Source organism: Cotesia typhae, unplaced genomic scaffold, assembly GCF_013202065.1.
Source record: "Cotesia typhae breed Kobodo isofemale line unplaced genomic scaffold, CoteBio_Ctyphae contig_4, whole genome shotgun sequence".
NCBI lineage: Eukaryota > Metazoa > Arthropoda > Insecta > Hymenoptera > Braconidae > Cotesia > Cotesia typhae.
The window spans coordinates 1761123-1788432 of record NW_027423748.1 but is presented as its reverse complement, the minus strand read 5'-3'; the positions used below and the strand labels follow the sequence as shown (position 1 = coordinate 1788432).

The window sequence follows — 27310 nt, the reverse complement described above, 5'->3', positions numbered from 1 at the left end:
GTGGCGCATACTTCTTAAACATAGAAATCGGAGTGAAGTTGCTGTGAAAAAACAAAATGAATTTTCTTGTTCATTAAAAAATTATTTGACATCGCACCGTCAAATGTATTTGAAATGGTTGATGAAAATTCCAAAGAATTCTTGAATAATCAGAGATCAGATGAACGAATTGGTTTTATTGCAAATATTAAGACGAAATGCGATGACGATGAAATTGGTGTTAAAAATTAGAGAAACAATTGGATTTCGAAAAACCTAAATTGGAAAGTGAAAAAGAAAAATCATTATTTGGTAAATTATAATAATCAACTTACTCATTGATATTTTATTATTTTATAGTGAAGATATTTTTTGTCTTATCATTATCCTTTTTTATAGACAAAAACGTTGAACTCTTATCAAGCCAAGGAAGTGCTCAATCAGTCTCTAGTGGAGAAGTATACATTGCAACTACTGCCGGCCAATTTAAATCAAGAAATATAAGAGGAACTCACAATATTCTCAACGAAAGAGTTGTAGCTACTTTTGACCGTTGTAAAGTAAGCGACAGAGATGCTGTGTTTATACCCTGATTAAAAATATTGATTGAAAAGTATTGGGAATCAGTCACCCTATGTGAACTGTATATCTATATATACATGAAAAAGAATTGAAATTATTCAAAAGTATTCTAATTTCATCATTTTCAATCATTTTCAATCCTTTTCAATCAATATTTTTAACCAGGGTAACTACAGCTATTTGTCAGTCGCTTATCGATTTAAAATTATTAAAAGTGGATATTAATTCCATTATTGTCAATCGATCATCTATTCGCCGATGTCGGCTTACTATGCGAGAGTCAAAATCAATAGAAATAAAAAACATTTCCAAGACTTAAAGTTATCATCTATTGTTGTACATTGGGATGGAAAATTATTACCTAATTTGTTAAATACAGAAACTGTTCATCGATTGCCTGTAATAATTACTTCAGAAAGTAAAGAAATTATGTTAGGTGTACCAACGAGTGAAGATGGAACTGGAATGGCACAAGCTTCTGTAGTTCATAAGACATTATGTGACTGGGGATTCGACATATCTGTAAAAGCAATATGCTGTGACACTACTCCTTCAAATTTAGGCCTTCGTAATGGTGCTGCTGCATTACTGGAAAAATTGTTAGAAAGAGATTTGTTGTATCTTCCATGTAGGCATCATATATTTGAAATAGTCCTAAGATATGTCTTCGAAGCTGTTTTTCCAAATACTGTTGGTCCTAATGTTCCACTTTTTATCCGATTCCAAAAGCAATGGGGAGATTTAAATAAACTCAGTTACAAAACAGGTTTAGATGATCCGAAAAATGATAATATCTTGACAAATGAAAAAATTGAATCTATTAGAACTTTTGCGACTGAAACTCTTGCATCACAACTGCCTCGTGATGATTACAAAGAGTTATTAGAGCTTACTTTAGTTTTTATCGGTGTCATCCCCGAAAAATTTAGTTTTCGTAAGCCAGGAGCTTGTCACCATGCACGATGGATGGCAAAAGCTATTTATATATTGAAAATGTACATGCTTCGGGAGCAATTGTCATTGAAAAAGGTGAAGATAATAAACTACGGCAAATATGTGTTTTTGTGACAATGGTTTATGTTAAAGCTTAGTTTTCGTCGTCAAATAGTGTCAAAGCTCCGTACCATGATCTACAGTTTATAAAAGAACTCAACAACTTTAAGGCAATCAACAGTAATCTTGCTACTGTGGCAATTAGTAGATTTATGAATCACTTGTGGTATTTATCACCAGAATTAGCAATCATGGCTATTTTTGATGAGGAAGTTTCACAAGAAACAAAATTAAAAATTGTCGCTAAGCTGCGTAAAGAAGAAGAAACAATTGTGATTGATGATATTCCGGAAGAAGACTTGGATTATACTAGTGAAAAATGTAGTGATAAACGCTTTCAAACTAAGAGCATAACTGAATTATTATATAATGATATTGACTTTTTCGTAACTGCAGAATCGATCAATTTTTTCAATAGATTCGAGTTACAAACAGAATTTTTAAAGATTCATCCTTCTGAATGGGCTCATAATGAACACTAAAACTGCATTACGATTCGCTAGAAAACTATCGGTTGTGAATGACTGTGCTGAAAGAGGAGTTAAACTAGTGCAAGATTTTTGTAATCGTTATACTAAGGATGAAAAACAAATGCAATACGTGTTACAATTGGTTAAAGATCATCGTCAAATGTTTCCTGAGGCACTTAAAAAAACTAATGTAAAAACTTCATGAAAGTATCTGTAATTAAAAATAAAAATGGTAATGTTTGTACATTTTCGATTCATTAAAATATTAATAATACACTTCTTTAATTGATTAATACTTTTCACGTAAATTATAGTTCAAAATTATATGCATAAGTAAAAAAAGTAATCTAATATGAATAATAGGGTGGGTCAAAAAAATCGAATAATTTATTTTTGACTTTATACTCTGAAAAATAGGTTCGTAGACACCTAAAAAGAATTCTCTCCAAGTATAAGCTCTTAATTATAACGGGAAGGTCCTCCGCTTTGCGGGTTTCTATTTTTTTCGAATAATCAGATAAAAAAATTTATATCTCGCTTCCAACTGCTTGGAAAAATATTCCGTGGCATAGATTTTGTGAGAAATTGAATGCTTTACAAAAAGGTCTCTTATGACTTTTTCAAAACTCAACCGATTAAAAGATATTCATAGTTGAAGTTTGGCTATTTTAAGGAAAATATTCGTTTTTATTATGAATTTTATAAGTCGATGAAAAAAATTATTTCGGATTGCGGAACTCATGATTTTGTAGGAAATTTACTGCTCTACAAAAATGGTCTCTTATGATTTTTTGATTAAGTGAAGCCGTTACGAGATATTCATCGTCAAACATTAACGAATATCAATATTTCCAGTTTTTGATCAATAATTCGATAAATTTTAATTTAAACTATGAGTTTCAGGAAAATTTACATAAATTTGAGTTTCGATCGATAAAGAAATGTTATAAACAATTTTTTTAATATTGTTTTCAGTCTTGAGCTTGTTTGATTGCATTAAAACAAGAAATTAGAGCATTTTTTCGACATATAGCCAATGATTAGTTTAATTTGAAGTGAATGACATATTTCTTTGTCAAATTTAATATGAAAAGTATTGAATCAAGTGAGAAACAACCAGTATTTAACTTTTTTATAGATAAATTTTTATTGAATTATCAATTGCAATATAATTGTCTATATTTTTAACATAACAGTACGCTATTACTATAAATAATTTCTTTTATTACAATTTGGGAATGTTTTTGATGTTCTTTGACAACTTGCAATAAGTACTGGAATTGTTCTTCATTTTTGTCAAGCATTGATTATATTCACTGACTAATGCAACAGCTCGCTCTGCTGAATCATTGACAACTTTTAGTTGTTGAAAGTATTCTTTATTTTCGAGATAACTCTCATTAGTAGGCCATAATTCAACATCGACATCAAGAAAGTCATACGGTAGATCGAAGATTTTGAAAAGATTTAATGACTTTTTAGACACAAAGTCACTCAGAGTTCTCTGCGCCAATGAATTCAAATCTTTTTAGCAATTAAAAATCTTTTAGCTTTAGAATCTGTACCTTCACGAGTATTAACAGCTTCAACAATACTTTTTTACTTCTAATGGAACGCCATCGTCAAACAGTGATAAAATGGCAAGTTCATCGCTCAAATACCATAAGTGCGAAATCATTTTTTCACACGTAGCTGAAGAAATCAAAGGATTGATATGTTTGTACTCCAATAAATTTTTCATAAACTGCAAGTCATGATAAGCAGCAGTTGTTGCAGAAGTTGATGAAAACCAAGCTTTTAAATACAATGTGACTATAAAAATACAGAAATGACGAAGACCATGCAATTCTTTCTGAGAGAGTTTGAATTCATCTCTGAATAGATACATTTTCAAACTATAAATGGCCTTAGCCATCCATCTAGCATGATGAACAGCACCAGGACGTTTGAAAGAAATCTTTTCTTGAGGCATTTCTCCAAGGAAAATCAATGATAATTCCATTAATTCTTTATCTAACTTATTATAACATTTCTTTATCGATCGAAACTCAAATTTATGTAAATTTTCCTGAAACTCATAGTTTAAATTAAAATTTATCGAATTATTGATCAAAAACTGGAAATATTGATATTCGTTAATGTTTGACGATGAATATCTCGTAACGGCTTCACTTAATCAAAAATCATAAGAGACCATTTTTGTAGAGCAGTAAATTTCCTACAAAATCATGAGTTCCGCAATCCGAAATAATTTTTTTCATCGACTTATAAAATTCATAATAAAAACGAATATTTTCCTTAAAATAGCCAAACTTCAACTATGAATATCTTTTAATCGGTTGAGTTTTTGAAAAAGTCATAAGAGACCTTTTTTAAAGCATTCAATTTCTCACAAAATCTATGCCACGGAATATTTTTCCAAGCAGTTGGAAGCGAGATATAAATTTTTTTATCTGATTATTCGAAAAATAGAAACCCGCAAAGCGGAGGACCTTCCCGTTATAATTAAGAGCTTATACTTGGAGAGAATTCTTTTTAGGTGTCTACGAACCTATTTTTCAGAGTATAAAATCAAAAATAAATTATTCGATTTTTTTGACCCACCCTAATGAATAATAACCCGTCTATAATTGTTGAATTATTAAATGACCAGAAAAAACTATGAAAAAGATTATAGTTTCAATTTAGACCTCGAATAACTTCAAAACCGTTAGAATTATCAAAAAATGATAAGAGACCTTTTTATAGACCGTTAAATTTTGCATTAGAAAAAATATTTTTGATGTGATTTGTTGGTTAGTTTATGACGTAAAAATTCCAAAGTAAAAATATAACTTTTCCCATGTTATTTTCCTTTAAAACTTTGACCGTCGGGGGGCGCGGGTTAATATTAAAATTAAGAGCTATAACTTGGCATGATTTTTTTTTATAGATTTTGAACCGATTTTGAACTATCGTGAAAAAAATTTCAAAAACCCAACATAAGGACCACCCTAATATATATATATATATATATATATATTTATATATATATATATTTTTTTTCAGTTTCTTATATTGTAGATATACATGTAAAATGCAATAAGTATAAGTGTATTTCGAGATAAGTTTAGTTGTATGTATTAGAGTAAGCGTCAAGCGAAGTACGAATTGTAATAGTTTGAGTATATATGTGTGACGTACGGAGGGGAGACGTGAGGTCGGAGGTTTCGAGCCGACATTTTTGTAACTCACTTCTCCTTGAGAGCCCAGAACTGTATAATCTACCCTCTGTAATTCAAATCATAATCTTATATTTAAATGTTTAGTCAATAAATGAAATAAGTACATTTTACACGATTTAATAACCAAATAACAAGTCGTTCAGTATAATTAATTTAAATTCAAATTTCCTTTTCCCGCACTGGAACCGAGTATTTTAATACTCCCGAGCGAAAAAACGACGGTAGGTAACGCTCGAGTCAATAAAACAATTCGCAACTAGATGGAGGCCTAACAGTATAATACTGGAATTTAAGTATTTTACGTACCCTGATAGCCACCTTATCTATAACTTACTGTCAATCTACGTCCGCAATTTGAAGCAAACTTGACGGAAAGAGTTGGCAAAGCGAGCGATTACCTATTAGTTACCTATAACTTACTCTGCAAATAGACGTCAAAACTTGCTGTACAAGTATTTCCTTCAAATTGTAGTAAAGTTGAAAAGAAATTTAACTACAAGTTTGATTGTTAACTTGTATTCAAGTTGCGGCCGTAGATTTCCGTCAATTTGCTTACAACTGTTGTTGAGAGAAGAATTACCGCCAACTTGATGTATAAATTAACCGTAACTGCTGGAAGTCAACACTTACTGAGAAAGCGCTGGCTATCAGGGTAGTTTACGTAACATACGTAGGAAACTGCTCGTTACGCGTAACTACTCACCCCTGACCATGTGCTAATGCGGCACCGTGTAGCAATGAGTCGCACTGTGCTCCCGTAATTGGAAAACTACCTTTGAGTTTCCAAACATGGGTGCTGGAAGCATGTAAGCGACCATCCGAACGCATCCATAAATTTCTTGTACTTCAGATTCCAGGATTAAAAATTTTCATGAGCAGGTAGTAAGCTTTGTTATGAAATGGAGTATGTTTACCTGAAATCACCTATATTTTCACCTATCGATGCAAGGTATCAATGTTTGTTTTTGAACAAATTTATGATTTGAAACACTTATATCGCTCACTGTTAAATGAAAAGCAAACATCACAAATAAATAATTTATGTTTTAATTGTGCTTAGTCATATTAATGAAATAATGGCATTGTATTTTGATAATCGAATTCAAAATCTAGTACCTTCTTCAATTAATAATTATGCTATTTGGCATCCGAATTTTCCATTATTGGCTATTGCTGCTTATTCACAAAATAGAGGTATTTACGTTACTATCTACGATGATCACGGTCAATTAATTCACGATTTAAAATCTCATGAAATTTCAATTTTTCAAATTTCGTCACTTAGTTGGCACCCAAAACTGAAATTATTAATAATTGGTAAAGATAATGGTAGCATTCAAATTTGGACTGAGGATTTTGAACGGAGTGAATTTACTGAAGTCGGAACACCGCACAGAGATTCTATTACATTATTAGAATGGAGTCAGAATGGTGGCAGATTAGTATCTGCAGATGCAGCTGGATCTATCGTTGGATGGAGAGTAGATAATAAAGGTCAACTATTGATTATATTTCATCATGAACTACAGAAGTCGTTTACTCATATTACTTTCAGACCAATTATATTTACACCGAAAAATTTAAATGATGAAAAAGTTATTACTGATGATAATCGATCATTAAATTTATTTAACAATTGGAGACCAAGAACAGCAGTTCAAATTCCTCAGTTCCAAAAAGATAACTATGCCTTTTTCATAGGATCTTTAGATGGATTTATTTATTATATTGATGGAAAAGGCCATTGCAAACAAGTATTAAATACAAGTGGAATAACATTATATGGTTTACTCCACCATCAATCGAGAGATTCAATAGTTGTAATGACAGAAGGATTTAACGTGAGTCAATTTCAAATTGATTTTTTCACTGGAGAACTCACAGAAATGATAAAAGTCAAGTTGTCTGGTAAAAGTAATGATTTTAAAGTAAAAAATAAATTATGTTGGATCGGAAATAATACTCTAGCCATGCTTACCGGGGAATTGAGTTTAAGATGTTGGAATTTACAAAATGGTAATACGTATGTTTTATCTCCAACAATGTTAACGTCTGAAAATATTTCTAACTTTCAAGAAGTTTATGTTAGCTTTACATTTTGTAAAATTAATCAAACTTTAGCCGCAGGAACTAATTTAGGAACTATTCATTTTTGGAAACGAGAATTTTTAACCTGTAATAATGAATATGGCTGGCCTTTTACTCCAAAATCTTGCACTGTTGATGGTACAGTGAAACAATTAACGTGGGGTGCTGCTTTTTTGAGATATCCTGTTTTTGCAGCTAATTGTGTTGCTAACGTAATTATTTTTCACGAACAACCTGTGTGCGTTGCTTACAATGAAGATATTTGTGTCAGTCAAGTTTCACCGACTAAATTAATAATAGAAAAAGAAAATGAATCTTGTAGCTTAATTACCGATATTCAAGTACAGATATTAGCTATAAATAAAATTTATGTCGCCGTTTCTTCAGGAAAACAAATAGTAACTTATAGTATTCATAAAAGTGAGGTATTACACACATTGATTGAGCAATCCTTCCAGTGTGATGTTGAAAAAATTCTCATTTATGAATCTACATTGATTATATTGACTGGTTCTTTCATTCAACTCAGAACAATAAAAGGAAATATTATTCAAAATTTACCAATATTACCTGAAGAAGGTGAGCCCATTACAATGGAATTAACAAGACAGTATTTAACAGTTGCATCGCTCAATGGTATATTAAAGATTTGGGATTTGAATAAGCGTCTAGCAAAACTTCATACACGAACTCTCGCAGTATATGATGTTATAAAAGATTTTGCCGAAATTATTGAAGCAAAATGTAATTCTGATTGTCGATGTGTATCGATTACTGTTGCTACTTCAAATTTATTACCTAGTTCGATTTTATATATATGGGATATTGAGGGTGACCAAATATTTGAATTTGACTATGCTAAATTAAGTGAAAATCACCAAAACTATTCAGAAGTTATTTCAAAATCACAGGGAAGATTTGTGGTAACACATTGTTGGGATGTAATAGATCCCCGAGTACTTGTATGTCAAACTCAAACAATTCCAAGTTATAATATTCAAAATTTTTGTAATATTAAACGAATGTCAAATGTTTTCAAAAATGTTGTATTAGTTTCAATGTTTGTTACTCCTGAGCATGGTATAACAATCCATGATTATCGTTCTTTAGAGGAATTTTATTGTCGTCTTATAGGAGTTAAATCTCCTTATATTATTGTTTTTGATTCAGAAAAGGAAAGCCATGGAAGTAAATTAACCAAGTTATTTATGAGAGAGTTTGAAGAATTAGGTTTTTGTGATGAAACTATTAGAAAAGCTATTATGGATTTTAGTTTTCATATAAGCATGGCTAATACAGATGAAGCATTCAAATCAATTAAAACTATTAAAAATGAAACTGTGTGGAGAAGTCTTGCTAAAATTTGTGTAAAAACAAAACAATTAAGTATGGCTGTTCTTTGTTTAGGCCATATGAAATGTGTAAGAGGTACAAAAGCTTTTAGAAAAAGTATTATCAATTCAAATTTAAATTTGGAAACAAAAATCGCGAATCTTGCTGTTGAATTAGGACTTTATGCTGATGCTGAACGTTTATTTCGTGAAGCTGGAAGGTTAGATCTTCTTGGTCATTTTTTGGAAACTTGTAACAGACATTCTGAAGCTATAACTCTAGCAGTAAATGAAAATAAAATAAGGGAAAAATTAAGTTTCTATAATTATGCAAAAATTTTAGAACAACGAGGAAATGTTGAAGAAGCAATTAAAATGTACACAAAAGCAAATAGTGACAAATTTGAAATATCGAAAATTTTCTTTAACCAGCCTAAAGAACTTCATAGATATCTTGCTACTTCAAATGACAAGTACGTAAACCTAAGTAACTTCATTATTAACGTTGTCAAATATACTATTAATAAATCTACTCTGCGTGATATGATAATGATTTTATATTTATGCAGAGTGAATTTATTAGAGTTTTTTTAATTGATGAATATAGTTATTTCTAAGTAAGGTAAAAGACCCAGTTACTGACACTGGCTTAGTTGTAGACATTTGCAGTTTTATATTAATTAGAAAAAAAAATCAAATAGACTAAATTACTAAATATAATTTTTGAATTGTAAATTTTAAAATAATTGGTCTTTTGACAACACTAGAATTTAAATTTAAATTTGTGACTATAGACTTTGCATATATTTTAATGCTTAAGATATATTCGACCAATCACATCACGAATAAATTGGTTTCACATACATTTCATCATTATTTTATTTTCAACTTAATTTTTTTAATTAGAATAAAATTGCAAGTATCAAACAACTAGACCAGTGTTAATAACGGGGTCATTTACCTTATGCAGGCAAATTTTTATTTGTTTTTTTTAAATAGGGAAACAAAAAACTGGTATGCTCAATATGTTGAGTCTACAGGGGAGATTGAATGTGCATTACAACTTTACGAAAGTGCGAAAAATACGTTAGCTGTAACTAGAATACTTTGTTTTCTTGGTCGTGACGAAGAAGCTTGTAATTTAGTAATGAAAACAAACCATGCCGCTTCTGCATATCATTTAGCGGCATTTTATGAATCAGTTAATAATATTACTCAAGCAGTCTATTTTTATACAATGTCAAAAGCATATTCTAATGCAGTCAGGATTTGTAAGGTACAGTTTTTGAAAAAACCAATTAATTTCTCCATTTTAATTGAGATTTTTTTTTTTTTTTTTTAAGGAAAATCAAATGATTGAGGAACTTTGGCCTCTATCAGTTTTAGCTCCCAGACAGTTAAAGGTTGATATAGCAAAATATTATGAAGATAATGATCAACCAGATAAGGCAATATTATTATATCATCAGTCATGTATATTTCCAAAAGCCCTTGCTCTAGCTTTTAATACACAACAATACGATATTTTACATTTAATTACTTCTGATTTAAATTCTGACACTGATCCAACATTTATTGTGAAATGTGCTAATTTTTTCGAAAAAAATAATAAAATTGATAAAGCCATACAATTATTAGCTAAAAGTAAAAAATTCGTAGAAGTATTAAATTTGATTCAGAAATATAACGTTCCACTAACTGAAGATCTAGCCGAAGAGATAACAATTGACAGAGCGGATAATGATATAGAAAGTGAACGTTTACGAATTTTAACTTTGGAAAAAGTAGGGGAAATAGCATTTGAGCAAGGAAATTATCATTTAGCAACTAAAAAATTTACTCAAGCTGGAAATAAACTCAAAGCAATGAAATCTCTTTTAAAGTCTGGAGATACTGAAAAAATTTGTTTTTTTGCACAAGTTTCAAGACAACGAGATATATATATTATGGCTGGAAATTATTTACAATCATTAGACTGGCAGAACCAGCCAAATATTCTTAAAAATATTATTAATTTTTATTCAAAAGCTAAAACAATGGATTTACTGTCTAATTTTTACATTGCATGTGCTCAAGTTGAGATTGATGAATTTCAAAACTATGAAAAAGCAATAGATGCATTCAATCAAGCAATTAAATGTATGTCGCAAGTGATTTCACCAAAAGATCCGATGTTACATAAGCAAGTTGTTGATGCGGTCAATACAAAAATAATGATAATAAAACGGTTTTTGGAGATTAAAAAGTAAGTAATATCTCATAAAAGATTTTTCATAAAAGATTTTAAAAGTTACTATTTTCTCCACCGGGGAAACTAACGATCATGTAGACTTATAGTATTTTAACTTGTAAACATAAATTTATATCTGACACTAAAATTCCTAGTGATGGTTATTACTAGGTTATTGAAGACATAGATTACGAATCCCAACCTGGGTAAAAAAAGTTATATATAATTAGATATACTTATATATAATACAACATATAATTATACATGAAAATGGCTTTATATAATTATATATAACTATATAGAATTATATAGAATTATTTCCATAGAAAAAAAAACCATCACGCGCGGGAACCGAACCTGCGACCTGACGCTTGAAAGATTTATTTTTTACCTGTTTACCTATGAGACTTACTTGAATAATAGGGTTTTTAACAACTACAAGTAATGCAAAGTGTAAGCATGATCGATGCGTAATGAAAAAAATTTCTTATTTTGTTTGTAAATTATTAATTATCAATATATACTGATAGAAGGATTTATTGACTATTAATAAATTAATTTATTCGAAGACAATTATTTAATTGGTTAAATTTTAATAAATCCTCTAAATTAAGATACATGAAAGTCTTGAAGTTAATAATTTAAAAATTATTCAAGGTGTACAAATACCTAAATATAACTTAGAAGAAATTAATCATACTGAACAAACTCGAGAGTTACAAATTTATTTGTTGTTGGGAAATTCAATTAATTATGAAGCCCACGAATATGATCGCTTTTTGATTACATCCGAAGGTTTTCTTGATGGGAACTTGAATATTTATGCTCGAGCAAATATTAAAAACGAACACATGTAATGACACATAGTTATATATAAATTATATGTAATTATATATATAGTTATATAAAAATTATATATAATCTTAACAACGAACATATGTAATGACATATAGTTATATATAAATTATATGTAATTAAGGTAAAGGGCCCTATTATGAGACAGATTCTAAGGTAGGTGGGACATTCTCACTGCTTAGAAAAGTATTTAAGAGAAAAATACCATTTGGATGGTATTATATCATTTCTCTGTCATTATTAGACAGCTATTATATATTTAAACTCAATTTTATCTAACAAATAAATAAAAATAAACCATTTTTTCTAACAACCTTTATGACCCCTTTTATGAGACAGTTTTAAGACATATGACCCCAATGTCTCATGAAAGAGGTCCCTATTTATGAGACAGCTGAAAAATAAGTAAAGCGATATCTATATGATTTTTTTTTTTTTATTAATATGAGATCATTTTTCACAATTATCAAAGAAATTAGATAAATTGTTACAAAATAACAATTCAATAGTCACATAATAAATAATTTATTTCTCTTCTTTTAATTTTTTCTGAATTTCCTTTACTTTTTCCTGGAGCTTTTTTTTTTTCGTCTTGTAATTCTTTCCGTTTTAGTTTTTATCTTGCTGCTGTTTCTTAATTTTTTCTTTTTCCAATTCAGACTGATACCATTCGTCAGATGTTCCAACAGAAGGTAATTTTGATTTACCCGACTTTTCAACTCTACACCTTTTTTTTTTCGGTAAATATTCGACAGGTAATGTAAATATTTCTTTGAATGGCTTTTAGGCGAATTATCTAAAACTAAAAATCGCGAAAATTTTATTAAATACCTTTTTGATACATAATTATAATCTAAAAAAAAAAATTTCACATTACCTTTTTGTCTGCTTTTGGAGAATTTTTTTCACGCTTGAACTTTGTCGATCGATTGATTTACAAATGTTTTCTTGATTATTTTCAAGTCCTGAAAGTTTATGATTTTTATTAATAAAATCAAAATAATACGTGAAATGTATTATTTTGAAATGTATGTACCTTGCTGATAATCCTGGTTATATGAACATTTGTCTATAAGGAGTGATTGTACGTCAATAGGATCACTTTGATTTTGTAATAGTAAATTGTTATCAGAAGCAACTCCTGAATTTGCAGCGATCGGAGAATGTTTGCTAAGTGTGTCTGGCATGGGATTAGTGCTAACTAATGATTTTTGATCAATTATCTGAACTGGCAGATCGCATACAATGTCATAAGTATCATTGATTGCCCCAACACCATTTTCGTCGCTATTCATACTCGTCTGATTATCGAAAATAATGACAGATTGCCATCTTGTATCGCAACTGTCTGCTTTGAAATTTGTTTCATATTCTTCATTATAAGTTGCTCTATTATTTATTAAGGGATTGATTCCTGGATCAACATCTTCAACATTGTTTTCTTGACTAGAACGCGACCTATATTTAAGAATATCAAGGATTTTGGGATCATGTAAAACCTCATTGCTCAAGATAATTGGTTTCTTTCTTGGAGTTTCACCTATTATTGAAATGATTATATGTATATACTAAAGAGAATTTATGTCAAATTATTCAAACAGATATTCTACAAAAAAAAAAAAAAGGTGTTAATATTAGTACAAACTTAAAATAGATTAAATTTATGTTAGCTGAAAAATTGATTTCGAATATATAAAATTCTAAAAAAGTTGTACGTATAAAATTTCAAAAAATCAATAGTAAAAATAAATTAATTGTAAATGAAGTAAAAAATAGTTCGATTATACTTAAAGTTGATAATTGTAAAATAAGTTAATGTAATTATTTGTTTTAAATACCCGTTGAATTTTTGTAAATTTGTAATCAATAATCAAACAAAGCTTTCTTCTCCACATCACCCGTCCATGATCCACTACTCGCTGCCGCATAAAAATCCAAAAGTAGTTCCTCTTGTAAATTTTTTCAAACTCATGTAAAAATCTTTGTTCTTCTGTAACTTCATTGGCCTTAAAAATGTCATTATTTTCAAATTTTTGTTTTGATTTCTTCCCCTTATTTAAAACATTGTAATCTACCGCTTTAGAGTCAAATGGATAGAGCCCTGATCCTCGAAAACCACTCTGAACCACGTTCTCAGCATTAGGCATATTATCCAGAGTATACTGAAGAACAAGAGGAAAATTTTCTTTGGTTACTGATGTCTCACTCTGCTCATTTTTCCACTTAGGTACACATTTTCTCCACGATTCCTTAAATGGATGGAAATAGTATATTACACACCGCGGGAAGTAAAGTAAGAAATGTCTCAGATCACATGTAATTGTTGGCCGAGTCGAAGCCGAGGTCAACAAACATGTGATCTGAGGCTTTCTTATTTACTTCCCGAGGAGTGTATGCTATTTTTTTGCTCGACGAAGGCAGAAAGTGGCAACTTCATTTAGCGCAGCGGGCCGAAAGTTGACGCTTTCTGCCCGTCGAGCAAAAAAACGATATATCCAGTGGTTGCATAATATGGGTGGAATTTGGCGGCAACATAATCAATTCGATCTTTTTTCTCGACAAAAATTTACTAATGGCAAGTTAAGATGGGTTGAATGGTTATCCATGTAAACTATTACTGGAAACTCCGTATTTTCTTTGACTAGCCAAGGATAGAATACGTTTGTTATATATTCATAAAAGGTTTCGGTTGTCATCCAGCCGTTGTCCGAAATTCCAATCCCCCAACCATTTGGAGTATTCTCAATTATTTTTTTAGTACAGTTCTCTTATAAGAGTACAAGAGCATCGGAGGACCATGAATACCATCAGCTCTGTACATAAATAATACTGTTAAAGCTTCCTTACCACCGTCAACAACTTTGTAAACCGCACGAGTCCCCTTTGCTGCCAACACACTCTCAGCATCAGGACACAACTAATGCTACTTTCCTCACAATTAAATATTCGACTCGGAAGAATACTCAATAAATCTTTTTCTCTAAATATATTTTGTTGTTTGCAAACCAATCTTGAAGATCTTCTTGCGTTACTGCTGCTCGAGTCATACTCAATTTTTGGGGTTTTCGAATTGACAATTCGGGGTGCCTTCTTCTAAAGTTTTCGTACCAGTGTCGACTAGGACGATCGTCTTTGAATGGTGTTTTTTCTTAATTTTTTTGACATACTTTTGGATATTGTCCAATAACTCACTTTTGGTAACAGGCACTCCAATCTCTACTCGATGTAATATCCATGTAACAATCTGTTTTTCTTCATCATCACTCAAAACTATGCCTGGGCCAGTTTTACTTTTGGTTTCTCCTGGATCTAAATTTTTCTTTCTCCCCAAAGTTACAACCGGTACACCAAAGGCAACAGCAGCCTTTCTTAAAGACATTCCGGTATCTTTTATAGCTTTTAAAGCTTTTTCAACATTTTCTGTACTGTAATTCAATCGTTGACATTTTCTTTTTTTTGAATTTTTAATTACATTCTCAGACGTTACTACATATTTTTTTGCAGGATTTGTTTTCTTTTTCAACTTCGATTGTGTTGATTTTTTAGCCATATTTTAAAAAAATTTTTATAAGTATTTGTTGTTATATAATCTGAAATATAAGAAAAATCAATATTTATAGTAATGTTTCGAATATTATACAAGTTAATTATAAAATTTAAGTACTTGAAATAATTAAAAATGAATTTTGTACATCAGCATGCTGTCAGAGTTTTAGGTTAGATTCATAATTTTTCACTAATAAATGTGACATACTTACTACTAAAATATTAAATTGAGTTTTTATACAATAATTAGGTTCTCAGTTATACATACACACCGTTTTTTTTATAAATTATTAATTACTACTTATATTTATGACTGTTAAAACTCACTGTCTCACTAACTGGGACTATAAACAAAATCATATGTCCATGTTGCGCGAGACACCTAATAAAGTGTCTCATAAAACCGTACATGCAAGCAAATAACTGTACGTATTATGAGACACCCAAAAATTAAATACTTTTGTTAAAAATAACTTAAAAATACTTATACTCACTCAATTTACAACTCTTTAGCTTTCAATTAATATGTAACACGTGAATAAAAGTCACAAAAACAATGTTTTTTACCAGGCTACAAAATTGGATACTCGTCGCTGTTTCACTCCTTTTAAAGGTCTGTAAGAGCGCAAATTTTAAGCCAAGCAATTTCAAATATTTTTTTAATTATATCTATTAAATTAATCATAAAATTAAAGGATCATCTTAGAAACTTAGTTAAATACCGATTTATTATAATTTTTATATTCAAGTTAACTCGATCTTTTTTTTTTTATTTATCGCATAATTCAGTCCTGTATCATAAATATGGACACTGTCTCATAATAGGGCCCTTTACCTTATATATAATTATATGTAAATTATATGAAATCATATATAGATTATATATGGTTCTATAGAATTATATATAATTTTTTTCACCCGGGAATTTATGATATTCTTTTTAGTTGATTTCTTAGAAATCTATCTGTAGGTCTAGTATTGGTCTTCATGACGGAACTTTAAAAAAATTTTGCTATGTTTACACTAGAGTGGGATAAAATGTAACTTATGTGATAGACCTCTTAAAATTGGAATTTCGAGTTTTGCTTTTTATAGGAGTTGTCAAATTCAAAAACTTAGCAGCTGATGAAGTGGAGGGGTCTCAAAAAATTGGCACGTGACCATACCCACGATATTCCAACCCTTCTAGCAATCTGAAATGAAAAAATTAAAGAGATTATTAATCTAGAGTAATGTCGCTTCGGCTTCATCAGCTGCTAATGTTTTGAATTTCCAAATTTATCAATTTTTTTATTCTGTTCTCTGTTCTTATAATGTTAATCAATAATTTATAAAAAATGGATACTAAAAATATTGATTTTTTCTTTTTTACGGCACTTCAAAAAATTACCTGAAATTCATGCATTTCGACCATAATACCTCCTCAATAAAAAAATTTTGAGTTAAAACTGCTAGAAACGGTGCTCTGAACTTAAAAAGCTTAAATATTAACCAAAAAACACATTTTAAGGTGCTCCAAATTCAAACTTGGCAAGAAGTTCCTAGGGTTAGCCTGCGCGGTCAAACAATTTCCAAATTTTTTAGTTTTGTTTAAAGTATTATTTTTATTAGAGCAAAATTAATCGGTAACTCAATCACCTTTCATTACAATAGCGAACAAGGCTCTTTCCTCAAAAATTGTAAACTTAAATTCTTGCTTATTTTGTTGAATTAAAATTCTCTTTGATATTCGAAAATTTGTCAATGTTAGATCGGTTAAAGATAATATTAACATTAATTCCTGCCTTATCGACTATAGATGAAAGTTATATAAACTAACAAATCTTATTCTGCAAATTGAATAATGGAATAATATCATCAAATTAGTGAACAGATGTGAGCATTAATGCCTGGGTTAAAAACGAATTAACTCTCATGCATTTTTAACCCAGGCATTACTGCTATCGTCTGTATTGTCATCGATGCTCGATAAGTCTACGAAAATATTAAAATGAAATCTGATAAGGTTTGAAGTGCCCCTGATAGCTATGTTTACCGGAAGTTTACATCAAATTGTACTTGAACTTGTCGACAATCTGTTGCCGAAACTGGTCATCAAATTTCTAACATAAGCTGTAGCAAAAGTTAATAAATTCTTCTATCAGTGTAGTAGTTGTAGTTTTGTTGCATTGTGTGTGTGGATGTATGTAAACCTCTCATAACTTTTTTCGAATTTGGCTTTTTTTTGGAATAACTTTTAAACGGCTCTACTGATCGATTCCAAAAACTACTTAGCTCTTAACATAAAAAAATCACGTCTATCGCTCCTGGGCCGGTTAAATTCGGTTGGTTTGTTTGTGAGATATCGGTAACGAAAAAAATCGAGAAAAGTAATTTCTTCAGAACTTTTCGGTCTAATGAATTTGAATTTAAAAATAAATGATAGAATTTAAAAAACTGCGTTGAATAATGCTTATCGCATGAGGATTAGTTTAGTCATTCGAAAGTAATTGCAGTTTTAAATTTAAAGAATAGTGTTTTATTAAACTTTTATCTGACTTTTGAGCCAGAACAGCACAAAATAGCTAACTAGATAGAACTGCTAACTCTTCGAGCTCGGAGAGCTCAAAATAGCACATAAATTATAATTTGAGCTCGATGTTAGCTCAAAAACGTCATAAGTGCAATTTTGAGAGCTTAGGTATGGAACTAGCGAGAAGTTGCAGGGATGGCCTTTAGGGTCAACCGTTTTCCTAATTTTTTTTTAGTTAGTTGTTTTTAACTTTTGCAATTTTTCGAAGCGAATTATTATTTTTTTTTTTTTTTTAATATATCGTCATCTACACAATTCCGAATCGAATGACATATTTGTTCATTTTTTTTCAGGAGTGCTGAAAAAAGTAGACAAAAGAAGCACTTGTTGACTAGACTATTTGTCTTATTTACAAAATAACGATTGTAAATTTAACTTTTTTTTATTTCAGACTATTTGAGTGTGGAGGAACGGAGCAAGCCATGGTGCAAGTTCGGCAGTTACTTGATACTTATGACAATGATTTGGAAAAATCTGTTAGAATTGGCGATTTATTTTCTATCATTACTGAGCATTATATGAATCTGGGTGATTTAGAAAAAGCACGCAGTACTGTAGAAGAATTGAGACGATTGAAACCAGAAATTCAATTAAGTTACTTTTATAACTTTAACGTATTAAAATCTCTTGGTTATCACGAAAACAGTTTACAGGATATGAGCCTAGAAGAAAATAATACAATAGAAGAACTATAATATTAACAGTAAATACTATAATAAATGTTGAAAAAATTGTATTACAACTTGTAAAAGTAAACGGAATTAGTTTATTTGCTATATTCAAGTTCTTTCTTTTTCATTTTTTAGTAGATTTCATAAAAATTTAACTATTGTATTTGTCCTTATGACGCAACTTTTGAAAAATTTTGGTGTATTTCGACCTAGCTCGATGAGCTGAGTCAGAAAATATATATAGTTCAAAAATTTATTTATACTAGAATGCACCGCGCGCTTCGCGCGCGTAATATGTTTACAACCACATGCATGCGCGAAGTTTTTAAAATCGCAGTAAATTAAAATTTTATTTAAAAAAATTACAAATAATAAATAATAAATTATAAATAATAAATTATAAATTATAAATTATATATTACAAATAATAAATAATAAATTATAAATTGAAGCGTCGAAAATCATTTTCATAACTAACAAATTTGTCTACTGACAAAATTTTCATTTAATTTATACTGATTTTCGTTGATCCTTTCAGAAGCCAATTAATTGATTGTTTTTTATTGTCTATTTTATTGACATTTTCAATTTTATTTAGTGTGAAATAAAAAGTAGATCCTAAAAATAATATAAACCGTTACATTAATACAATGGTATATAAATAAATGCGATAGATTTTAATTAAAAGATATTGTAAATAGTAAAATCACCTTGCACCATAGATGAACCATATAATTCGACATGGTCTCCTTTTTCATATATGTGATTTTTAAATGTATGTATTAGAACATTTAATTGAAAGGTCCCATCTGTAATTGTTCCACAACCTTGAAAATTATAGTTATAGTTTTCTTTCATAGCAAAAACAGTCTTAATATAACCTTGCACTTCTGTAAACAAAATCAAGCATGAAAAAATTTTTTGTACTTTATAATTATATGTTAGTAACTTACTAAAAATTTAGGCAGTTTATTATTCTCATAATAGTTTGAAATTTCACTAATTTTGACTAATTTTAATTCTGATACATCAAATTGATCTTCTAATTCAAAAATTCCCAAATTGTTCACAATAGTATTATTTTCTATAACAAGCTCATATTCTTTAAATTGAGATTTAGTATAATCGTTTCCTTCTTTAGCTCGACATCCATCAATATGAATAATCTAATAGACAAATTTTAAATTTTAAAATAAAAACAAGAAAACAATTTAAAAAATCGATAACATTTATAACAACTATAAACGAACTTACTTCATTTAAAATTATTAAAGGTTCAATTCGATGTATTTCCTTATCCCAGACATTAATTCGAATTCGAATTCCATCGGCATTGTTAATTATAAATTTAAATACATTTTTATTCCCAGAAACTTCTCGTGCTGGAAAAATTTGATCCACATAACCAACAACTTCACTATAAAAAAAAAGGAAAAATAAATATTTATATTTTACATTAAAATAATTTTAAAATTTTAGTCGACATTTCGTAATTTTAAAACTCACATTAAAGTATCTCCTTTTTTAATTTTCCTCAAATTTTCAGAAGTAGAGAATGAAATTTTTTCATCTTCATTATTTTTTGATTGAGACGAATCGTTTGCACTGTTTAATCGAAGCTTTTTTGATGATGAACAATTTTTATACTCATCATCTAAAATAAATAACCTCAATTAAGAAATTTATAATTTGACATTCTTTATTTATACAGGGTGTCTCAGAAGTCGTGAGCCACCGGACAGGGTGTGGTAGAAAATTGGATTCTGAATAGAAAAGTCCTTTACCATTTTTCGATCAGACCCATAGAAAAATTACTACAAATTTATGAAAATAGACCAATGAGGAGCGCGGTTTAGCGGCAGAACGGTAGGCGCAAGAGCGAGCGAGTGGAAGCGCGACAGGCAATGCGTGCGCGCTCGCTTGCACACGTGTGATATCATTGCTCAGTTATAGCGGGATGCCCGCATGCAATAATAATGATCAATGATACTCCTGTAAATAAAAAAAAATTAATATTAGAAAAATCATCCCATAGACAGCCCCATAAAATAAAAAATGTGCGATTTTTTGATAATTAAAACTCAAATTTTCGGTGTCACCGAAAAATGAAAAAAAAAAAAAGCCAACAGTCATATTCAATGATACCCTGTAATTAAAAAAAAAAAAAAAAAAGAAAAGTTATAAAAGTACCCCATACACTCTGAGATACAGCCCCATAAAGCCAAAAATTTGCGATTATTTAATGATGAAATTCAAATGATCAGTGTGCACTTGAAGTTAAAAAAAAAAAAGCAATAAAAATAATCAGTGACACTACTGTAGACCAAAAAAATTGAAAAAAATAAAAAACTACCTCATAGACACTGAGATACACCCCCATAAAGCTGCGATTTCTCCATTATTTGTGAAGTTAAGTTGAAATTCTCGGTGTCAACTCGGAATAACTCAAAGAAAATTATCTTTCTTTCCAGTTTAACCTTTTTATGAATTAAAAATCAAAATTTTGGAATCCACCCCATAAACACCGAGAGGCAACCCCACAATGCTACAATTGTTCGATTTTTTATTGATTTAAATTGAAATTCTCGGTGTCTACTCAAAATAAGTAAAAGAAAATTATTGTACTTTTTAATGTTATCTCTGTTATAAAATAATAAATCAAAATTTTAGAATCCACCCCACAGACACCGAGATACATCCCCATACAGTCGCTATTTGTCGATTTTTAATTGACTTAAATTGAAATTCTCGGTGTCCACTTAAAATAAAGAGCATAAACTCATTCCACTTTCCAATTTACTCTTTTTAATAAATGAAAATATCAAAATTCAAGAATTCACCCCATAGACCCCAAGATACGCCTCCATAAAGCCGCGATTTATCGATTTTTTGTGGATTGATATCGAAATTTTCGGTGTCATATGAAAATTTGAATTTTAATTATTGAAAAATCGCGAATTGTTGGCTTTATTTGGATGTTTGTTAGTGTCTATGCGGTGGATTTTCAAGAGTTAAGTTTTTTTATGTTTTTAAGGGTGTAATTTAAAAGTACAATAGGTTTCTCTTGTTGTTGTTAAATGGACACCAAGAATTTCAATTTCAATTACTAACAAATCACAAATTAGCGGATTTATGGGGTCCTATCTCGCCGTTAATGGGGTGTTTTTTCAAATCTTATTTTTTTTTGCTTACAAGAGTATATCTGAAAATGAGTTTTCATACTTTTCATTTATTTTCAACGGACACCGAGAAGTAGCATTTTAATTACTAAAAATCAGAAATTTTCAGCTTAATGGGATCATAATTCGGAGTTTGCGGGGTGGTTTTTAAATAATAATTTTTTCGATACACAGGAGTTTAATCGATAAGTACAAAAGGTTTCTTTTGTTGATTTTCAATGGGCACCAATAATTTGAATTTTAATTTCTAAGCAATCCCGATTTTTGTGCGTTATCAAGTCATATTTCGGTATCTATGGGGTGTTTTTACAATTTTTAAATTTGTCTGATGGTCAAAAGTACCACTGATAATTTTGATTGGTATTTTTTTCTATTTCGAATGCACTGTGAATATTTTAATTTTTATGTTAAATAATCCCGAAATACTCGGCTTTATTAGGCTGTATCTTAGTGTCTATGGGGTGGTTTTTGTAATTTTTAATTTTTTCTGATTGTTATGGGTATAGTTAACTATTAGTCCTAGATTTTTATTTGAAATTTTGAGTAGTCGTCGAAAATTTCTATTTTAATTATTGAAATATCGCACAATTTTTGGCTTTATGGGACTGTATCTCCCTGTCTATGGGGTAGTTTTTATTTTTAAAAATTTTCTTCACCTACTGTAGTGTCACTGATTATTTTTATTGCTTTTTTTTTTCACTTCAAGTGCACTCTGATCATTTGAATTTCATTATTAAATAATCACGAATTTTCGGCTTTACGGGGCTGTATCTCCCTGTCTATGGGGTAGTTTTTATTTTTTTCAATTTTTTTGGTCTACAGTAGTGTCACTGATTATTTTTATTGCTTTTTTTTTTTAACTTCAAGTGCACACTGATCATTTGAATTTCATCATTAAATAATCGCAAATTTTTGGCTTTATGGGGCTGTATCTCAGAGTGTATGGGGTACTTTTATAACTTTTCTTTTTTTTTTTTTTAATTACAGGGGTATCATTGAATATGACTGTTGGCTTTTTTTTTTTTCATTTTTCGGTGACACCGAAAATTTGAGTTTTAATTATCAAAAAATCGCACATTTTTTATTTTATGGGGCTGTCTATGGGATGATTTTTCTAATATTAATTTTTTTATTTACAGGAGTATCATTGATCATTATTATTGCATGCGGGCATCCCGCTATAACTGAGCAATGATATCACACGTGTGCAAGCGAGCGCGCACGCATTGCCTGTCGCGCTTCCACTCGCTCGCTCTTGCGCCTACCGTTCTGCCGCTAAACCGCGCTCCTCATTGGTCTATTTTCATAAATTTGTAGTAATTTTTCTATGGGTCTGATCGAAAAATGGTAAAGGACTTTTCTATTCAGAATCCAATTTTCTACCACACCCTGTCCGGTGGCTCACGACTTCTGAGACACCCTGTATAATGATATTTATATATCATTAGAAATAAAATATAAATAATTATAATCTACATATAAAATAAAAAATAAGCTTTACTTACTGGATCGTTTTTTAGAACTCATACTGGAAATTTGAAGATAACAAATTAAAATAAAATAAATAAATATAAATTTACAATAAAAATATAATCATCTAAAAACAATATCTATTGCTTTTCATTTGTTCTATTTAATATAAAATTTAAAACTTTATTCAATTTTTTTTCGAGGAAATATTAAAATAATTTCAAAATTTTAATAATTCAAACAAATTATTCAAAAATTTCTTGAAATACATAATTTTTAACTTTATAATTATTATTATGATTTTGTTGATTACTAATAACATATTTAAAGATTTTTAAAGCATCCCAAGATCTTACACGAGATAAAGCCACATACAATTGCCCATGATTAAACACATCTCTTCGAAGATCAAGACATATCTTCTTGAATGTTTGACCTTGAGATCGGTTAATTGTCATTGCAAAAGCAACTTTTATAGGAAATTGTCGTCTTCGAAATACAAAGGAGTATTGGTTTTCACAATTTAAAGTTATTCTATTTAAAAAAACAATTTTTCCTTTTTTATAACCTGAGATAATTTTACACTTTAAAACATGATTTCCAAGTTCCAGAATTAACAATCGTGTACCATTACATAATCCCTCTTGAATATTCAAATTCCTTATAAGTATAACAATTGTATACTGACGTAATCTTAAAAGATGAAGTGGTAAACATGATGGAGAAAGTGTATTTAAATATTCAGTTAATATAACTTCTCGATTCTGATTTTTAGATTCAAAAGTTTCTAATGTATCAATACTGGTATAGACTTTCTCAGTATTTTTATTTAATATATTAACAATCTGATTATTCAATTCATCGACATCAAGATTTCTTGCAGATAATATTACACAATCAGCCAAATCATCGTATTTTTTTTCCAAAATTATCGATCCATACATCGACGAAACTATATTATCATTTTCATTAGCAAAACAATGGGCAGGAATTTCAATATTATCATCACTATCATTTAAACTACCGTCACCAACTTTTAATAAAAATTTCGAAAATTCAATTTCATCTGACTTTACTCTCATATTTTTTTTGAGTGAATATTGTATAAAAAAATTCCATAAACTACAATATTTGATTGACAAACTAATTATTTCAGTACGAGTGCCTCCTTCTCTTATTGGCAGTAATTGACGAAAATCACCACCCAAAACAAAAATTTTACCACCAAATGGTTTACTATTGTTCATAATATCTTGTAATAATTTATTAACGACTTCGACAGCATACTTCGGTGACATAGGAGCTTCATCCCAAATAAAAAGATCAACATTTTTTAAATTATTTGCTTCTTTAGATTGAATTTTAATATTTGAAGTAGAATCAGTGTATAAATGAACAGGTAAACCAAAAGTTTTATGCACTGTTTTACCGTCAGGAAGCAACAATGCTGCAATACCTGTATAGGCCATACAATAAACGATTTTCTTTTTCCCTTTTAAAATATAAGCAATAGTAGTATAAACAAACGTTTTACCAGACCCTCCAGGCCCATCCACATAAATACAATTATTTTTAACGTCTACTTTATCTTCAACCAATAATAAAACACGATCAACTATATCCTTTTGACTATTATTTAAACTTTTATATTGTTTCAAACCTACATCACGGTACTCATCAAATAATGCCTCATCAATTATTTTATTTATTGGATAATCAATTTGTTTTAAACTTGGAAAATGAGCTAAACTATAACCAGAATCTTGAATAAAGCATACTACTGTACTGTAAGCTTCTTTATGAGCTTGATCCATATTTTTATGAACATTGTAAAAATCTTCAGAAAATTTGTTTTTAAACTTTTCCCACAATTCTTCCGGTCGAACTGGATGACAATGAATTAAAATCCTAACAAACAGTCTTCTTAATTGACTTGGCATCATCCACAAAGAAGCTTCATCAATTGCTTTTATCCATTCACAATCATCTTCAATTAAACCTAACTTTAAGCAAGCTTGTGTATAAGTAGAATAACACTGATTCGATACCGTTTTTAAATCTTGAAAATTTTGAGCTCCTTTTACATTCAATAATAATAAACGAAGATGAAATAATTCTGTTTGAGAAGGACTAACTGAGTACATTCTGCCAATAGCATTAAAAGAATTTTTTCTCTTACACCATTGAAAATTTGTTTGATTATTTACTACAATCTTTTTAAACACATAATGAGAAGGAATTTCAGTATAAAAAAATTGTCGCGCATATTCATCCCTAAATTTAATTCAAAATAATCACTAAGCATAGTTGATCGTTTAGCAACATTTATTATATCATCATCACCAAAATCTTCTCTAAAAATATAGTTTGTTCATTAGATAAATGAATAGGCAAACGAATTACAGGATGACTTTTCTCTTGTATTTTTTTATCCAGAATATGCCATATCGCTTCATGAGGACCAACATAACGAGCTTCAATATGATTCTTAATTTCGTCATGATTAATTTCATCTGATTCTATTATTTCAATATTAGCAGAATCAGGTCCTTTATAAACATATTTATATAAATATTTAGGAGCTTCTACACTGTTAACAACTTCAACATTAATGTGACAATTTAAAATTAATGACAACATTGGACAATAAGGAACAACCCATTGATTATCAACATTTCTACCAAAATGACTATATACTATACCAGTATTTCTTCTTCGATATTTAGGGTATCCATGTAAATCCATCACAGTTTCCTTTTCAAATCCTTTTGGAAAATTTTTTGAACATCGACCATTAATTTTACACCAATCACCACAAGGACCATGTATCATATTACGTAAAACAATATCATTTAACTTAGGATTTAATTTTACATCAGGAATTTCAGCACAAATATATCGATCAACGATATCAGGAGTTAATATTTTGTTTTTAAGAGTAACTAATAAATGAATATGCAATAATCCACGTTTCTGAGATTCTATCACGTACACATACGCCAAAGGTGGACCAAATATTTTATCATGAGTTATTAAATTTATTAATTTTTTCTTCTTCATATCAAAAACTCGAGATACAAGATCAGGCCTGTCGGAATGCTGTTGACCAGGGTACAGATTCTCTTTTACTTCACGCTAATTTGGATTTGAGGTCATTGTTATAAATAAATCTGGTATTCCGAATTTTCGAACAATAGCCATAGCATCTTGATAATTTTGAACTTGATTACGTGGAGAACCAGTATAAGTGGATGGTAAAATAATAATTTTTGCCAATTTTTTTTTATTATCAGGATCAGGACATTTACTTTTAATTTTAGTTTCTAAATAATCTACTACACCAGAATATGTTTCAGATCGCAATTTAACTTGATTAAATCTAATAAAATTCATTCTATCTTTTTCAACTTTTACATATTGATCCACTACCCATTGTTGAAAAAGACGACCACCAAATAAAATATAATTTCTTTTATCAACATTTCGAACAGCCATTCGGTATCTGATATAAGCTTCTCTGGAAACTCGTTTGTCAGTATTAACCATTTTCAAATTTTTATTCCACCCTTTCGTACCAAATGGATAAAATAAAGGGTATATCCATGGTTCAACATTTGGATCCATTGAACTGACAAATTTTAATTCTTTTGTCGTGCGATTACGGATTGTTACATAAGATTCGGGTATACTCCCATCATCAGATGTAGAAAAAATAGCAGCAACTTCATTTGATCGTTGAGGATTGTATCTACGTACATCATATCCAGGTTTTACCACAAAAGACAATTGTAATTCATTAACATTATCATTACCGTGTTGACTATTATCTTCTTTTTTTTAATTCATCCCTCATCATTTGAAATGATTGAGCAAATACGTTATATTTACGCATAATACTTTCCAAACAATATAACAAATTATAATCGAGAGAAGAATTATTTTTCTTACGGTAATCAACAGCTTCATCAGAATCGATAATAAATAACTGTCCATAAGATGGAAAATCATTATTAATGGGATATAGTGTAGTATTAATCTGATAATAAATTTGTCCTTGAAC

At 29.6% G+C, this 27310-nt stretch overlaps 5 protein-coding genes across 6 annotated transcripts; 2 read left to right on the top strand and 3 right to left on the bottom strand.

Annotated features, from left to right (window-relative positions):
• Window positions 1-222: 222 nt before the first annotated feature.
• Window positions 223-2330, top strand: LOC141527230 (uncharacterized). Its single transcript, XM_074242589.1, has 2 exons — window positions 223-291; window positions 379-2330. The coding sequence occupies exon 2, from the start codon at window positions 820-822 to the stop codon at window positions 1627-1629; it is 810 nt and encodes a 269-aa protein (XP_074098690.1). The 5' UTR covers window positions 223-291; window positions 379-819; the 3' UTR covers window positions 1630-2330.
• Window positions 2331-6185: 3855 nt separating this feature from the next.
• Rempa (intraflagellar transport protein rempA) lies at window positions 6186-19052 on the top strand. The gene is made up of 4 exons (XM_074242314.1): window positions 6186-9200; window positions 9727-10003; window positions 10071-10972; window positions 18322-19052. The coding sequence occupies exons 1-4, from the start codon at window positions 6385-6387 to the stop codon at window positions 18623-18625; spliced, it is 4299 nt and encodes a 1432-aa protein (XP_074098415.1). The 5' UTR covers window positions 6186-6384; the 3' UTR covers window positions 18626-19052.
• On the bottom strand, window positions 12422-15346 carry LOC141527322 (uncharacterized). The gene is made up of 3 exons (XM_074242743.1): window positions 12849-15346; window positions 12690-12777; window positions 12422-12533 (listed from the first exon to the last, which is right to left on the bottom strand). The coding sequence occupies exons 1-3, from the start codon at window positions 13105-13107 to the stop codon at window positions 12422-12424; spliced, it is 459 nt and encodes a 152-aa protein (XP_074098844.1). The 5' UTR covers window positions 13108-15346.
• Window positions 19053-19098: 46 nt separating the features above from the next.
• LOC141527059 (uncharacterized) lies at window positions 19099-25010 on the bottom strand. 2 transcript variants are annotated; one of them, XR_012479128.1, is made up of 5 exons: window positions 23286-25010; window positions 20108-20255; window positions 19856-20018; window positions 19312-19767; window positions 19099-19219 (listed from the first exon to the last, which is right to left on the bottom strand). XR_012479128.1 is itself a non-coding variant. In XM_074242315.1 (4 exons), exons 1-4 carry the CDS (start codon window positions 23305-23307, stop codon window positions 19543-19545), a joined length of 558 nt encoding a protein of 185 aa, XP_074098416.1. In that variant the 5' UTR covers window positions 23308-25010; the 3' UTR covers window positions 19180-19542. The 2 variants fall into 2 exon arrangements, 1 of the variants encoding a protein (XP_074098416.1); XM_074242315.1 differs by having other exon boundaries at window positions 19180-19767.
• LOC141527592 (uncharacterized) lies at window positions 23780-25064 on the bottom strand. Its single transcript, XM_074243160.1, has 3 exons — window positions 24395-25064; window positions 23879-24283; window positions 23780-23784 (listed from the first exon to the last, which is right to left on the bottom strand). The coding sequence occupies exons 1-3, from the start codon at window positions 25062-25064 to the stop codon at window positions 23780-23782; spliced, it is 1080 nt and encodes a 359-aa protein (XP_074099261.1).
• Window positions 25065-27310: the final 2246 nt, after the last annotated feature.